The sequence below is a fragment of the Trematomus bernacchii genome, unplaced genomic scaffold (assembly GCF_902827165.1).
Source record: "Trematomus bernacchii unplaced genomic scaffold, fTreBer1.1, whole genome shotgun sequence".
Classification (NCBI taxonomy): domain Eukaryota; kingdom Metazoa; phylum Chordata; class Actinopteri; order Perciformes; family Nototheniidae; genus Trematomus; species Trematomus bernacchii.
In genome coordinates this window covers 4,958,001-4,972,267 of record NW_022987477.1, presented here as the reverse complement: position 1 = coordinate 4,972,267, position 14,267 = coordinate 4,958,001, and the positions used below count along the sequence as shown (strand labels likewise).

The 14,267-nt window shown below is 38.5% G+C and overlaps 1 protein-coding gene across 1 annotated transcript in view; it reads right to left on the bottom strand.

Moving 5' to 3' along the window:
* The window catches only part of LOC117494796 (cadherin-18), a 54,612-nt gene that overhangs the window by 23,248 nt on the left and 17,097 nt on the right, over nucleotides 1-14,267 (bottom strand). The window contains exons 4-6 of the mRNA XM_034145766.1: nucleotides 6,811-6,978; nucleotides 5,493-5,680; nucleotides 2,797-3,050 (exon numbers count right to left, since the gene is read on the bottom strand). Of these exons, the coding sequence (XP_034001657.1) occupies nucleotides 2,797-3,050; nucleotides 5,493-5,680; nucleotides 6,811-6,978 (610 nt within the window). The remainder of the gene's footprint in view (nucleotides 1-2,796; nucleotides 3,051-5,492; nucleotides 5,681-6,810; nucleotides 6,979-14,267) is intronic.

Sequence of the window (14,267 nt, the reverse complement as noted above, 5' to 3'; positions counted from 1 at the left end):
ATAGTGGGAAATATTTTATTTTGTTTGGTTTCTTTGCAACAACTGCTTCATATTTCCATATGCACAATAATAGCCTCCATCTTTGGCATAGTTTGTGTAAAAGTATGCAAACATCAAGAAAGCTGAACGCCTATAGTATAGCAGATCAGAAAGACGCTGCCTTTAACACAACACAATTACTAGTTCAATAAAAAACTGAAATGTAACTTTCATGGGTGTGAGACAAAACACGACAAAACATATACACTTTTGAAAATGTCCAATTATTTGCTTCTTCTACCAATAGAAGCATGTTACTCAGTTAATACAAGCTGAAGCTGGGGCTGACTCGAGTCCATGAAGAGTGCTTCAAAGTAAACTTTTCAAACGGTTTGATTATGATTATGATAATGTATAAGAGCAACCAGAGGTAATGAGCTGTCAAATCTTTGTTAGCCTAGTTAGATATCAAGACCAGACTGAGATTATAAATGTCACTTCAATAAGATGTTTATTTTATTGCATTCATTGGCAAGACTTGTGATGATCAAAGAGAGCCAAATAATGATCCCTGCTGCATTGTATTCTGATACCAACACGGGGAGCAGTGGCTCAGTTGCTTTTTTCTCTGGGTTCAAGTGTCTGTCATGGAAATATGTTTCGTTAGCTTCCTCTTTATGAGCTGAACATTGGGAGCGATGTTCTGTAGGAATGGCCGAGGACAAGGTATCCCACAAGGAGTGCAGGGAAACCCTTTCATATGTAGATTCACTTCTTGTTTACATCAAATCCCTCACAAAGTCTTAAGATACCGACATGAGTCTTTCTCCCATTTGAAATTGAGCTTCATGCAGAACTGAACAGATCACCAGGACATTATTACAGGCATAAGACACTGTTCTTAACCCTTATGCAACACTAGTAACATCTGTGGCGATTATTTGTGTTCAATCGTTTTGGCTGGGATACATTTTATTTTTTGGAATTTCAACTTCAGCCCCTATAATAAGCCTATAATAAACTGTGTTTCCAAAATAGCCACTCTGGCCCTTAATGATACAAATGTCCATATGTAGCCACAATAAACCACATGTGTTGTGCCAACAGCCATTACATTAACAGTATTTAATTCTATTATATCTTCAAAATTGCACATTTGACTATTTTCCCCCAGAGCCGTTTCTCAAGTTTACTCTAATGGGCAAAAATGGGCTATTTTCTGGTTTCTAGTATCAACATCAAAACTGTGGCTAATCAATGACATACCAAACATTTATATATCTGCCATTAAGTAAACAAACTTACAGTTAAAAGGTTAACATTTTGAAAAGGGTTAGGTTAAGTGAAAGTGGAAAACAATAGAAATGTATAATTCCTTGTCAGATTCTTGATGAGAAGATATTTGTAAGAGAGAGCAACTTTTTTTTATAAAGATGCCCAGAGTTTAATGGATCCCTGCGCTGCATCCTACAGCAAGGCTTTGAACTGTGGCACTATAACATGTAAAAGCACCAGATAATGACTTCTTATTGATATTTTAGTAAAACCTAATCTCACGAGGAGCTTCATGTTTACAGCTACTCCATCATTTACGCTGAAGCTATGCAGGGAATTCAAATGAACACAAGCAGTGCACGAAGCGAGCTACCTGTGCAGAGCGAACACCTAGGATTAGTCCATTGCCTTAGGGTAATATCAATCTTTTTTCAACAGTCCACAAGTATGTGTTTTGAATGCATACTAATGTGCTAAGCAGTTGTATTGCCTCAGGTTACTTTCAGACTTGGAGACAAAACAACCATCCATCAGATAATGCCACATAATGAGACAGGTTCACTATGTATATTGCTGATTTTTTAGAGGGTACGTGAAACGCTTCGGGCATGTAGAGTCGCAGGAACAAACAAAGGAGCTATTAAATATAATGCAGCACCATTTTCAATCTATTTAACATAATGTTTCTTATTGGTAGTATCTGAAAAATCTGCAGTCTGAATATTAGGGAAATGGCCAGATGGTGCAAAAAGAAAGAAAATATTGAATATGATGAAAATGAATCACAAAATAATGCATTACAAGTGCATAGTGACACATACCTAAGTAAACCAAAGTGTTAAGAAATACATTCCAAATGAATGCTACAAAAATGCAAATATCGAAAAGTAAACATTATTTGGGGCAGAGATATGACGTGCAAATTGGAGTTTTAGTTAGACAAACATTTCTCGGAGGTAGAAATAATCTCATTAGACTTAAACCTCAAAGGACAAATCAAAGGCACCTCAGTTTTTATGCAGAAAACACATCCAACTGGTAAACCGAAATGCAGGAAACTGATCAAAAGCTGAATGAATAAGCAAGCAATATCCTGATGATTTCAGCTATGCAAAATATGGACCAACCCTAACCCTAACCCTAACCCTAATAACAAAAATGATTGCCTGAAAATGGTAGGCTTTACCAACTAAACAAATCCAAACTGATATGGTGACCAGCCTTTTTGGACATTTCTAGATACCAATCTGGCAAAGAAAAAACATGTTTAAAAAATATGACATTTGCGGGAGCCAATTAGTTGACAAAGTGACATAGTTCCAGTGGCCGCATGAAAGACCACTGAGCCTCTAAATAAGTCTCATAATATTAACAACCCCCTCTCTAACCCTTTTCTTCCGCAGTGTGTGATATTCCTACACAAGAAAAAATGTAGATCTTCAATTATATTCAATGATGCACAACTAATAAGAGACAGGATGCCTATGAAGCCGCTGAATACTTGTAATCATTTCTGCAGATGTAGGAGTTAAAGAGTCTCACCTAACAGGACTGTTCCTGCTGTCGGGGTCTCGAGCCGTTACGGCGCCCACCTCCGTGCCGCTCGGCGAGTTCTCGTACACGTCCATGATGTAATGATCTATGGAGAATACGGGCGCTTCGTCCACGTCCCCCACTGTGATTTTAAGGGTGGCGGTGTCTTTGAAGGAGCCGAGATAAGAGAAACGTGGATCCACATGTGTATTGGTCCCCTCGATGTGAAGAGTGTAGGTCTTCTTTCTCTCATAGTTCAGAGGCTGTCAGGGCGGGAGGGGGGGAGGGGGGGATACATTAGCACAGTACTAAGTACAGGGTTCTTACACTTTTTCCAAAGTCAAATTCAAGCACTTTTCAAGCATTTTCAAGGTGCATTTTCAAGCTTTTCAAGCATCTTGCAGCTGTTGTAAATTACATATTTATATACACATACTTATACTCAAATGATTATTTCCCTACCTCACATTAAATCAGATGTTCTTTATGCTATAAACAACCAAATGTGTGTTTCATAATAGCATTCTACATGAGGATGACAAATTAAAAATGTTAGAAAAGAAAACTAAGTTTAATATTTCAAAATGTGTGACCCATCTGTACGTAGACTGGGCATCCCATATAACCTGGCTGAGCCAATATAAAACAATCAGCCAAATAACTTTTCAATATATTATTGATTACTATTTTTGAGGTACTTTTAGGTTGGCAGTAAACACAAGTCAGAGGTAAATGGTGTACTTTGACTCCACTACATGTATTTAATACCTTTAGTTACTTTACAGATGTGGATGAATGATGTGAAATATAATCAAGTGTTAAATCAGACTTTAGTTCCACCTGGAGTAAATTCACAAGCTACTCTGTAGTATACAAAGTCATTCAAACTAGCTGCAACTTTACCAGCTTTGATAACACTTTCATGATCAATCATTATAAAACATATCATATACAATTATTAGGGATGCTCCGATCGCCAATTTGAGCCGATCGCCGGAATCAGTATCGGCCGATACCGATATCCTCTCTTTTCCTCTCTCCCCCTCTCTCTCTCTCTCTCTCTCTCTCTCTCTCCTGACAGCCCGTCAGTATCTCCTGCAGCTCACTGATCCAGTAATGAGCGACCCGACAGTGAAGAATAAATATATTTATAACTAGTTTAGCTTGTTCCAGAGGTAGATAAAATAGCTAAGTGTGTTAGGTCTAACTCTTAATGTGTGTTCTGCTCCGCTCACCGGTCCGTCACAGCGGGTGGAGCTGCAGGATTTCTGCTTCACACACACGTTGCATACCGCAATTTTATTGTCTTTTTCGGACACTTAAAATACTGCCAGACTAGTGAAGCCATTTTGGCGAGCTTGTTTTGCCGCGCACAGAGAAAAGTGTCATGTATTTTACATGCAACGATAGCCTAATCTAAAATGTTCTACTACAGCGTACCTTTCGTGTGGTGTGTGGCTCGTCAGCGCAGACTCTCGCATCGTTATTGTTGCACACTTTGCAGGAGGCTACTCTTGGGCTTCGCTTGACCCTCGTCTTAGCCATGGCTTGTATTTGTCTTCTGCTAGCCAACGCTCGTTGAAACGGCAACCTCCTGGCATACTGTCATCTATCACTCTCATCAGAATGCCCAGGTCACACACGTAACAAAAACACTTGCAGGTCACGCGCATAGCGCGGGAAGGCCGGAGCGGAGCTGTTTTATGTAAAAGCGAAGCAATTAAGCGCGCTCCGACTTCTTTATTTTCTTTTAATCTAAAAAGCGAAGTAAAGCATTTACAATTTCAAGCACTTTATCCCAAATTCAAGCACCATTCCCAAAATTCAAGCACTTTTCAAACCTTGAAAACACCTCGTACCATTTCAAGCATTTTCAAGGATTTCCAGCACCCGTACGCACCCTGTAAGTAGATACACTCTATCGGGATGGAACTAGTGTAGAGAAGGGAATGCTAACTCATGGCTAACAGTATGTGTTTCTATTAGACAAATTGGACATCTTAGTGCCAAGTGTTTTGACAAGAGATCCAATTATAGTGCACGCTTTTTTTAGCTGCATATAGAACCCTCATTAATGATTTGATTTAAGTTAAACAGTTCTTCAAAAGTCATTATAAAATATCTTTTGGAATAGGATGTTTTTTTTATTAGAGCATTATACTGTTTTTCATCAATATGTTATAGGTCTCAGATATATACAAAACATGTCTCTGAAGTGTTTGGCTTGAAATACCAAGCAGATCCCATAATCCCCTCTGTTTCAGCCCTGTTTCAGAAGTGCTGATTCTGGGTCTGTTACTTTAGATGAAAATAAGGAGCCACTCCCCACGCCCATCTGAGATATATTTGGTTAAAAAGAACACAATGGTGCTCTAGGAGGAGATTCAGGTGATAAGGTGGGGGGGTACCTTGGTTGGTGATTGGCTAATGGTTACACAAGCCAAAAAATCGTTGTGACATCATAAAGTGGCCAAAATCTGATCAGCTCATTTACAGACAGGTTTTTCTATAAATGGATCAGGTCAAAAAGTGAGCGAATCTTTTTTCTGAAATGTTCAGAATCTCTTTACACACATGTTTATGTATAAGACATGAAGAAGTTGATTTTGCATAATAGGTGACCTTTAAAGTGCATTACTTCTATCAGCTGTTAGCACACTCTGCGGTCTCTGAAAGCACACGTTTTTGTTATGTAGACAGCCTACCTTTTTGAGGCTTATGATCCCCTCTCTCGTGTCCCTCTCCGTGGAGATGGAGAACGTGTTGGCCCCTTCGGAATTAATGATGCTGTACTTGATATCTGCATTGATGCCAAGGTCCTCATCAGTGGCTTTGATCTTCCCCACCGGTTTTCCTACTTGAGCCGATTCAGGGACGTACAGCTGGTAATTTTCTGTGGATGAACATTCATGTGTTAAGAGACAGCAGAACACCCTAACAGGAGTTGACCTGCCCCGCATCGTTGTCTGAAGGTTCTTTCAAAAAGGGCTACACTAAGCAACTTCATTCTGTCACTATCTGTCCCCGAGGAAATGTCATTAAACTTACTCTGCACAGTTCAATCGACATTAAATGCTTAACCAAGGTTCATAGCACTGCAACGGAGCAGATCAAACTCCGAGGCGGATGATTATTCAGATGAATTAGATGCTTTTGAAATAGTTGCTAACTGCAGCAAGACATAAAAAAGTCAGAGCCCTGGGGGATTTTTCTTGATGAGACAACAAATCACAACTTTGTCATTACTTAAAATTATCATTAAAATGGAGATCATTCAGACTGCAAAACAAAAGCTTTTAATGAATGTTGGTCTCATATAGCTAATTATGGAAACTTTTATTGCAATATTAAACTACTGACTCATAATAATGGAGTATAACAGCGAGGAATGTCAAAAAGGGCTGAGAGGGAAAGCCTTAATTAAAAATGCTTTGCTCGCTAAAACCTAAAGATTGATCTATGGTTAATCATTGCATGTACAAAACAATATATAATTTAAAGATTTTTTTCCACTGGAAATACAAGAAATATTGATTTTTTTTAGTCTTTAAAATGAAGAGTCCTTTACAGTTTATTAACTTGTCTTTAATATGTAATAATAGCATTGTCACATCCATTTGCTATGCATTTCCACCAAGGAAACACAGTCCAGTCTCCTTTTAGAAATGACTTGGTGTAATTTGACTGCCTCAGGCTTCTGTGGTGGAGGTCTGCTGCTCAAGGCCAAACTGGCTGAGAACAAGCTGATACGATTTCCATGAACGACTTGGCCATTTCATTGAATATAAACGATGTATTCAGGTTAATAGGTCTACATAACCATTACATTGGTTATTTTCCCCAATGAGCCTTCTGGCACCACATTTCTTTCTCAGGGTCTTTAAATAGAGGCTAGGGTCAAACACAGTGTAGCCTAATTATAATTCAATTAACTGTTGCTTTTTTGTTCTGTACAAATGTGAACTACAGTTTGTGTTTTGTTAGCTCAGCTGTTGTTTTTAAGTAAAGAAAAAGTATACCCACTTTGGGGGAACATTGGTGGGTTGTCGTTCACATCCGTCAGCGTGATGTTGATGGTGGTGGAGCCGGAGAGCCCCCCCACCTGACCCGCCATGTCTTTGGCTTGGATAACGACGGTGTAGTGTTCTCTGGCTTCCCGGTCCATCTCAGATAAGGCCGTCCTGATGATGCCTGCATGGGGGAGAAAAACAAACCATTTGAGTTTAAATTAGGACCAGGTCTCTCAAGGCAACGGACATTTTGCGAAAGATAATAACTACTTTGCAGACGACAGCGAGGAAAATACTTATCTTGTAAATATATAGTTGGGTATTTTGAGAAACAAAAAGACAAAAACAGATGAAAAACCTTTTCTACAAGAAGCTCTGAGAGTGAAGATAACACTGTTACTGTTCTCAAGATGTTTCTGTTATTGTACTAATATGTTACGCACTAAAACCTTTTTTTTGGTTATAGTCTTCTCTTACAGCACCACTTTCCTTTAAACACCATAAAAGTCTGCTTCTTCTTCCATCTTTGATTATCCCACATTTTCATCGCCAAGGTTAGCCTTTCACCACTTTTCATTATATCTGAAATGACTATGCAACCTTGGATCGGGGCAGAATGTAACTTTCTAAGGCGCCCCCTCAATCACATTTATTACTACAATAACACAACCATGAACTTTCACAATGCTAACTCAGAGATATATTACTGCAGCTCTGGCCACGTCAGGGAAACTGTACAGAAGTAAAGTGCAACACAATAACAAGCCAAATACGGCATTTTTCTCGTTTGGGTTATTTATTGAATGTAATAGCTGCAAGTCTTGCACATTTATTTGTCTGTATGTCTTTCTGTGACATGTTAACGTTGCTGTTTGTCTATATTTGTTTTTAGGGTGTGCTCGAGGGTTAATTTGCCATCTAAGCTCCTGAAACCACAGCACCACATGGGACCTGATTTAATATGTTCTACCAGTTACATCAGTGTTCTGTGTAAATATTGTTTTTCCCCCGGGGATAAAACCCTGTGGCAACCATTGAACTTGTGTGTTTGTGAACTTGTGAACCCTGCAATAATACACAAAGACTGGCGGTGAGCGGTGAGACCTGGGAGGAAATGGAATGGTGTTGATCATGATGGTTTAAATGGACTTCTGTCGCCTCATGTTGCGAGTGGAAATCACAACAGCAGGCGACGTTTGATAAAATGGCTTTGGAGAATGAAGCAAGGCATCAGTAACATTACTATAGCCAGGAGAAAACCCTAATTTTGACCATTATTTACACCAAATTGGGTGTGGTTGTTTTCTTGCTCCACTCCCACTGGGTATTCTCAATCTACTCCCGGGATGTGAGATGATTTTACTGAAATTGGTGTTGACAAATGTTTGAGTACTTTGTCCTGGTTGGCAAAAAATAAAAGTTTCTGTTAAAAAGACTGTCAGTTACGTCAAAGTCCTAAACATGTTTGATACCATATCACATAAGTGCTTCAAAAACCCATGCTGTGTTTGAAATAACATACTAGCATTCATAGTCAATTACTATGTGCTGCCAATTAAGTGTGATATTTTACCAGATGTTTAATTAACACTGTATACTTAAGGTAACCGATCATGTGACTGAGATCTTCACTTTACAGTTATGTCAATGGTCTTTTAAGTTTCCTTAGTATAGATAACTTAGTATTGCATTTAAAAGGTAATACTTTAACAGCTTGACTTTCACAAAAAAAAAACATTTTGGAGCGACTAAATGGAGTTATATGATTTCCTAATTCCGCCAAGGAGGCAGCTAAAGGCTTTGCTTTTACAATACTGTAGGTCAATTTCCTCTTTCTTTCTTCCAGACTCTATAGACAGAAACTAATCCACTCGCCTAAGGCAGAATAATCATTAAAAGTGGGTCAAGCAGCCAACAGTATTAAGATCCAGGGGATCTTAGGTTACACATCATCTGTCACACTGAGCTGGGGCTCAGGTCCCATACACCTCTAATGGACCTGAACTCATCAGGAGAGAATCAAGAAAAATTGAAAATATATGACATATAAAGTAGCATGACAGACCAGAATGGAAAAATATATTTACAGTAGGCATTATAGCCGAAGAAGCAGAAGGTTTTGAACAGGGAGTCAGTGTACTGCTGAAAATTGTATTTGAGCGTTGCCCTAATGTCAGACAATTTCGTAATCACCAGAATGTAACCTTTAAAAAATAAAGTTGACATGGCGATGAAGCTTCTATGAATGGTCTGTGAATAGTTTCTCTGCCGCAGCATCCACAGTGTTGTGAATAAACTCTAACCTATTGATTCCTCTTGCTCATATTTTTCTAGTGGATGATGCATCTAGACTTTTTCATAAAAAAAGACAGAATCAGTTGACTGGTTCAAACAGAGTTTTTAAATGTAAAATGTCAGTACACTGTGTGTAAATTCCCCTCTTGGATTTTTTGAGATAAAGCAAAACATTATTTAGCCACTTCTTTGGAGGGTACTTTCAAGCATATTGCGGGGATTCAGTGTGTTGGATGTATCGACTCTGGCAGTGTCTCCTGCTCGTGTGCTGTGATTTCATGTGTGTTAGTTCTGCCTATAAAAGAACAACCGTTAAGTGGGGCAACAAGCTACACACACACACACAGAAATATGTTGCACGGCTATATTCACAGAAATATAAAAGCAAATACATTTACTTTGACTGCCAGGTAGATCATTCCCTGGCACTATATAACAATGTTTTATAACAGCTGCATTATTATGTTCAGGGTTGGGAGGTTTACTTTCAATGTTTTTAGTTACAATCACCTACCTTTAATCAAATGTAATATAATCTAAGTATCACAATGTAAAAATAACTGATTACTTTCTGGTATTTATGGATTCTCTTTATTTCAAATGCAATGCAAAAAGAAATACCAAAAAAGGAATAAGACTTTTGTAATTAGTGGTATTATTGGTGTTTTAGGACTCATGAATTGTCGTGTCAAGTATTTTGTTCTACATTTTTAAACGTATTGTAACATTGTAATTCTGCTAGTAATCCCACATTTTTAGAAACATAACAGTAAAGTCATTAAATATTTGTGTGACCTGATTACGTAATACTGTTACATTAACCCATTACTATTCATTGTTAATGTTGTTCCAATGTATTAATTTAATTCTTCAATTTGAAAAATGTCTTGATTTAAAAGCAATCTTAGTGGTATTATATATTAGAACTCTAGGTCTAGTTGAATGATTAGCCTTATGAAATAGGAGCATCCTGACCTGTGAGGAGGTGCTGAATCCTACTTTGGAACATCCAGCCTTTCAAATGCTAAGCAGACAGTGACACACTGTTCTCAGTTTGAACTCTGCCCGAGTTGACGGGACAGATTAACATGCTGCCCTCTCCGTTTGAAATGCCACAACGACGAGTTTAACGCACATAAATAAAAGATACCAATATGTCATAGGGCATTCAAGACTGATTTTAGTAGTCATCGACTGTACCTTAAAAAGCTGTCTCTTTGACAGCTTAAAAATATATTATAGACATAATAACCATCTTATTCCAAGTGGCCCAAATAGTATAGAAAAATGAACAAAAAGCCTGCAAAAAACACACAATGTGCGTCTATTACGTTCCCATAGAGACATTCTATTTTCGAAACTCAACATATGTCATAAAATATTCCCAAGATCTCAACACGAGCATTGCCATTTGCTATGCTGTTGTTTTCAAATGTCAGGTCTCAGCATGGAGCCACTGCGTTTCTTTCTTTCTAAACTAATCAAAGTGCTCGCAGCCACTTCCCTGTAATGATACAGGCTCTGCAAACTTTATTGGAAGTACTTTGTTATTAACTCGAGTCTTAGCATTACTTAACCTGGGGTCTTTGAAACATACAGACCTTAGCAAATGGCTACACTTTCCATTAAAACAACATCAAGACAGAGGGTCTGACCTTTCAAGTCTCTTATTACCCCTGTACTCATAAAGGTGCATCGCTCCAGAGCAATATTTCACAGCAGTCCGTTTTAGGGACCAATGAGCACACACTAAAAGTATTAGTTTTTCTTTTTTGGCTTTGGGAATTGTCTACACTGTTGTCTACTGCAGTCATCAAACAAACAAATGCTCTGCTGTTTCGGACAATTCAAAAACAAAGACAACAGGTTTAGGGTAAGGGTTTGGAGGGAAACCCATTCACAGGTGCACAGAAATGGATTTAAAATACAGAAATGGCCCCAAAGGTATTCTTTGGCGAGTATCTGAACGGTATGTCAGTGCTTTGACACAAGGATCAAACCCCTGAACTCTCTTTCCTGACCATTCCTCAGCCGTAATACCTCAGATAGTCTCGGCTAAATCTCTATAGAGCTTGTCAGTTAATTTAGAAAATAATTGAGAGAGAGCTGACTTCCTTGAACCTGCACCCATTTGACAGAGTAAGGTGGCTAGCCTCCTCCTCACCCTCCCCAGTCTATTAGAGTTGATACCATCACACTATCCAGCTCTTTGTCTGGCTGGAGACTTCTAAAGAAGGACAATCTCCTGGGTGAACAAAAAGGATTATAGGAGATTACTGAAGCGCTCTTCAATCTCCAGCTTCAGGAATCTTGGTTTTTGGCTCATCCAATAGGATGTAATCCCTGTGTGTCTGCACTTCTGTAGAAAAGGTAGATAACACCAACGAGAGCAGCTTTACAATTCAAAGAAATCATAAAAGTAGTCCTTTTCATTTGAAAAAAGATTGTTCTGTTTGGATCAAATATCCGACTGAGAATAATTGGTTGTTCTCCTCTAGATTACATTGCCAAAGTGTCAGCTTTTCCCTTGATTTAAGCAGAGGTAAGACTTAATCCATGAACGTCTTGATCTGTGTCAGCTCCTTCAAAAAAACTCCCAAATCCCAGATCAGCAGAGAAATTAGCCCATTTAGAATGCAAGAGGGACCTCGGCAGTGTGGTGTGTCTTTGCATGTGTGTGTGAGCGAGTGCTGATAGGGTAGGGTTGTGGGGAACCTATCGCCCATAACACTCAAGAGGAACAACCTGACGTCTCTGTGTGTAAGTGACAGATGCACAGTAGCGATGTTAAAGACAGGAGCTATACGATCCGACTATAAAAAGGATAAATGACGAACATCTAGGATGTAGTTCTGATGAGATATGTGGAACCTCTTGCTGGCTTGCACTTTAGAGATTTGCAAATCTTGTAATCAAGTCAATCCATTCCAGAGAAGGCTCATTACAGTTAGCATGTCATGTCTAACTAGTCTGGTACTCCATTTTTGTAAGGGCATGCTGGGAATAGCAGAGCTTTCCGATCCAGTCAAATGTACATCCAGACAACATTCAGGTTCAGTTAGCTAGTCTAATATGCTGTTGTCCTTGTTCATCCGCTAGTTATTGACCAACATTACTACAAAAGTGGAGAACATTAACAGAATCTAGCCTGTGAGCAAGTTCTGTCAACATTGAGCATCTTCGTAAAAATCAACACATGTTGAAAATATAAAGGAATAGGTAGAGATATTGGAAATTAAACATATTTATCTTTTGTGCACATTTTGCGAGAAGATTCATACCATCTCTGATTTGTTTTCTTCCTGCTAGCTAGTTGCCTGCTAGCTTTTTATTTTAATTGTGTTATTAATATTCTCAACTTACTCTCTGCAACAAAACAATAAAGGACATTGCCCAAATGTTTTACCCAAATATAACAATCTATTTAATTGATTATATGAATTATTCCAGTTTATTACATTACATTACATGTCACTTGTTAGACGCTTTTCTCCAAAGCGACTTATACTCAATACTGTGGGCAATCCCCACAGGAGCAATTTGGGGTGAAATGTTAACTGCAGTGGGGTTTGAACCTGTGACCACCTGATCCCTACACCAAGGCTCTATCCGCTGCGCCACACGCCTCCCTTATTAGAGATTTGTTTTGTAAAATGCCGACAACATTAACTCCGGGTAGAAAGGGGGTGCAACAATTGTAACTGATTAACAAGTCTGAACATTGTGTACCCCAGCCGCAGACTGCACCATGTTATTTCACTGATTAGGCTCTTCACTCTTTCAATGTGTTATAAGCAGTGGCCTTCACGCTGTAGTGTGCAGTTAGAAGAAACACCTGCAAATCAGTGTGCTTCAATAGGAAACACCTCTGAATGACATTTCACTGGTTCATATGGAACACTCTTATTTGAATTTGCACAAATCTGCACATGGTGGAAAAGGTTTGCATGAACATTTTTAGTGTAATATGTGTGAATATTGTGTGGGATTGCCAGGTCAATTGGATTTCTTATGATAGAAATGTATATCTCTCACACTATAACATAATGCATTCTTACACAATTACTCTATGGAATTGCACCTAATATTGCTAGCAACAATCTTATCATTCAAATGTCAATCACACATACAACTTCGGAAACATTATTAATGAAAAATAACTGTTAGGCCATGTACAAACTATGTTGGCAGTGCAACACTGGCACATTTGTTTTCCTCTTCCCACATTTCCCCCCTAGGCCTTCCAATATCAGTTGTATCAGTTATATTTCTGTATTTACAAAGTCTGTGTCATGCTCATTTATTTCTGCAGCCAAGTAAATCTAATCCTAAATTCATATCTCTCCCCGTATGCATGGTGCATGACACAAGCATAGATGCATCAATTACAAGTTTACATCCATCATTGAGTCTTATTCCGAGCGGAGACTATGCTGCCTTAATGCTGTTCCCTGACTTAATTAGTCTGTTAAGAAATATGACCTCAGAGTTATTTTCAGCTATGGGCATGTTAGTTAGTTAGTGTTGAAAATACAGAATGTCCACTGGGATTTGCCTCTGGTTTGGTTAAAGTATTTTAGAGAGATATGGTGTTTTGGTGTCTTGTGTGAGGCAAATAAACCTGGAAACCATCAGTTGTCCCAATGTGAAAACCAAATACCTTGGGCAATCGTCCAACCGTGATTTCTCTAGATTTAAAGGGCCCGATCAGGGTCTTAAAGAGCTTTGAAAAAACGGTCTGCTACCGTCTGCTGATATTGTCTGTGGGCATTTTGTTTAAATTATGTAGATAACACAACACTAGGGAGATAATAATAATCTTAGTTTCATTGATATGGCTCTTTAGGATAAGCAGCATAAGTGGTATGGTCATGGGCTGTTTGATTCTAATATTGCTAAGAAAGACAATTTCAAATGCTTATTCCATGTGATTTTTCACTGTAAAGTCAACTGCAATTTTTCTTTTAAATGATGAGACAAGGTATTTAGTTTCAATTTAGCCATGCAGTATTTATGGCATAATGTAATTCAAATACTTAAAGGAGTATTGGATGTATCAGGATGAGATATACTATAACTGTGGTCAATTGACCATTCAATAACATGTCTGAACAGTCAGACAGGCCTGTCATATTGGTATCTGATGGGTTTGAGATGATGTAATCCGAACCACTT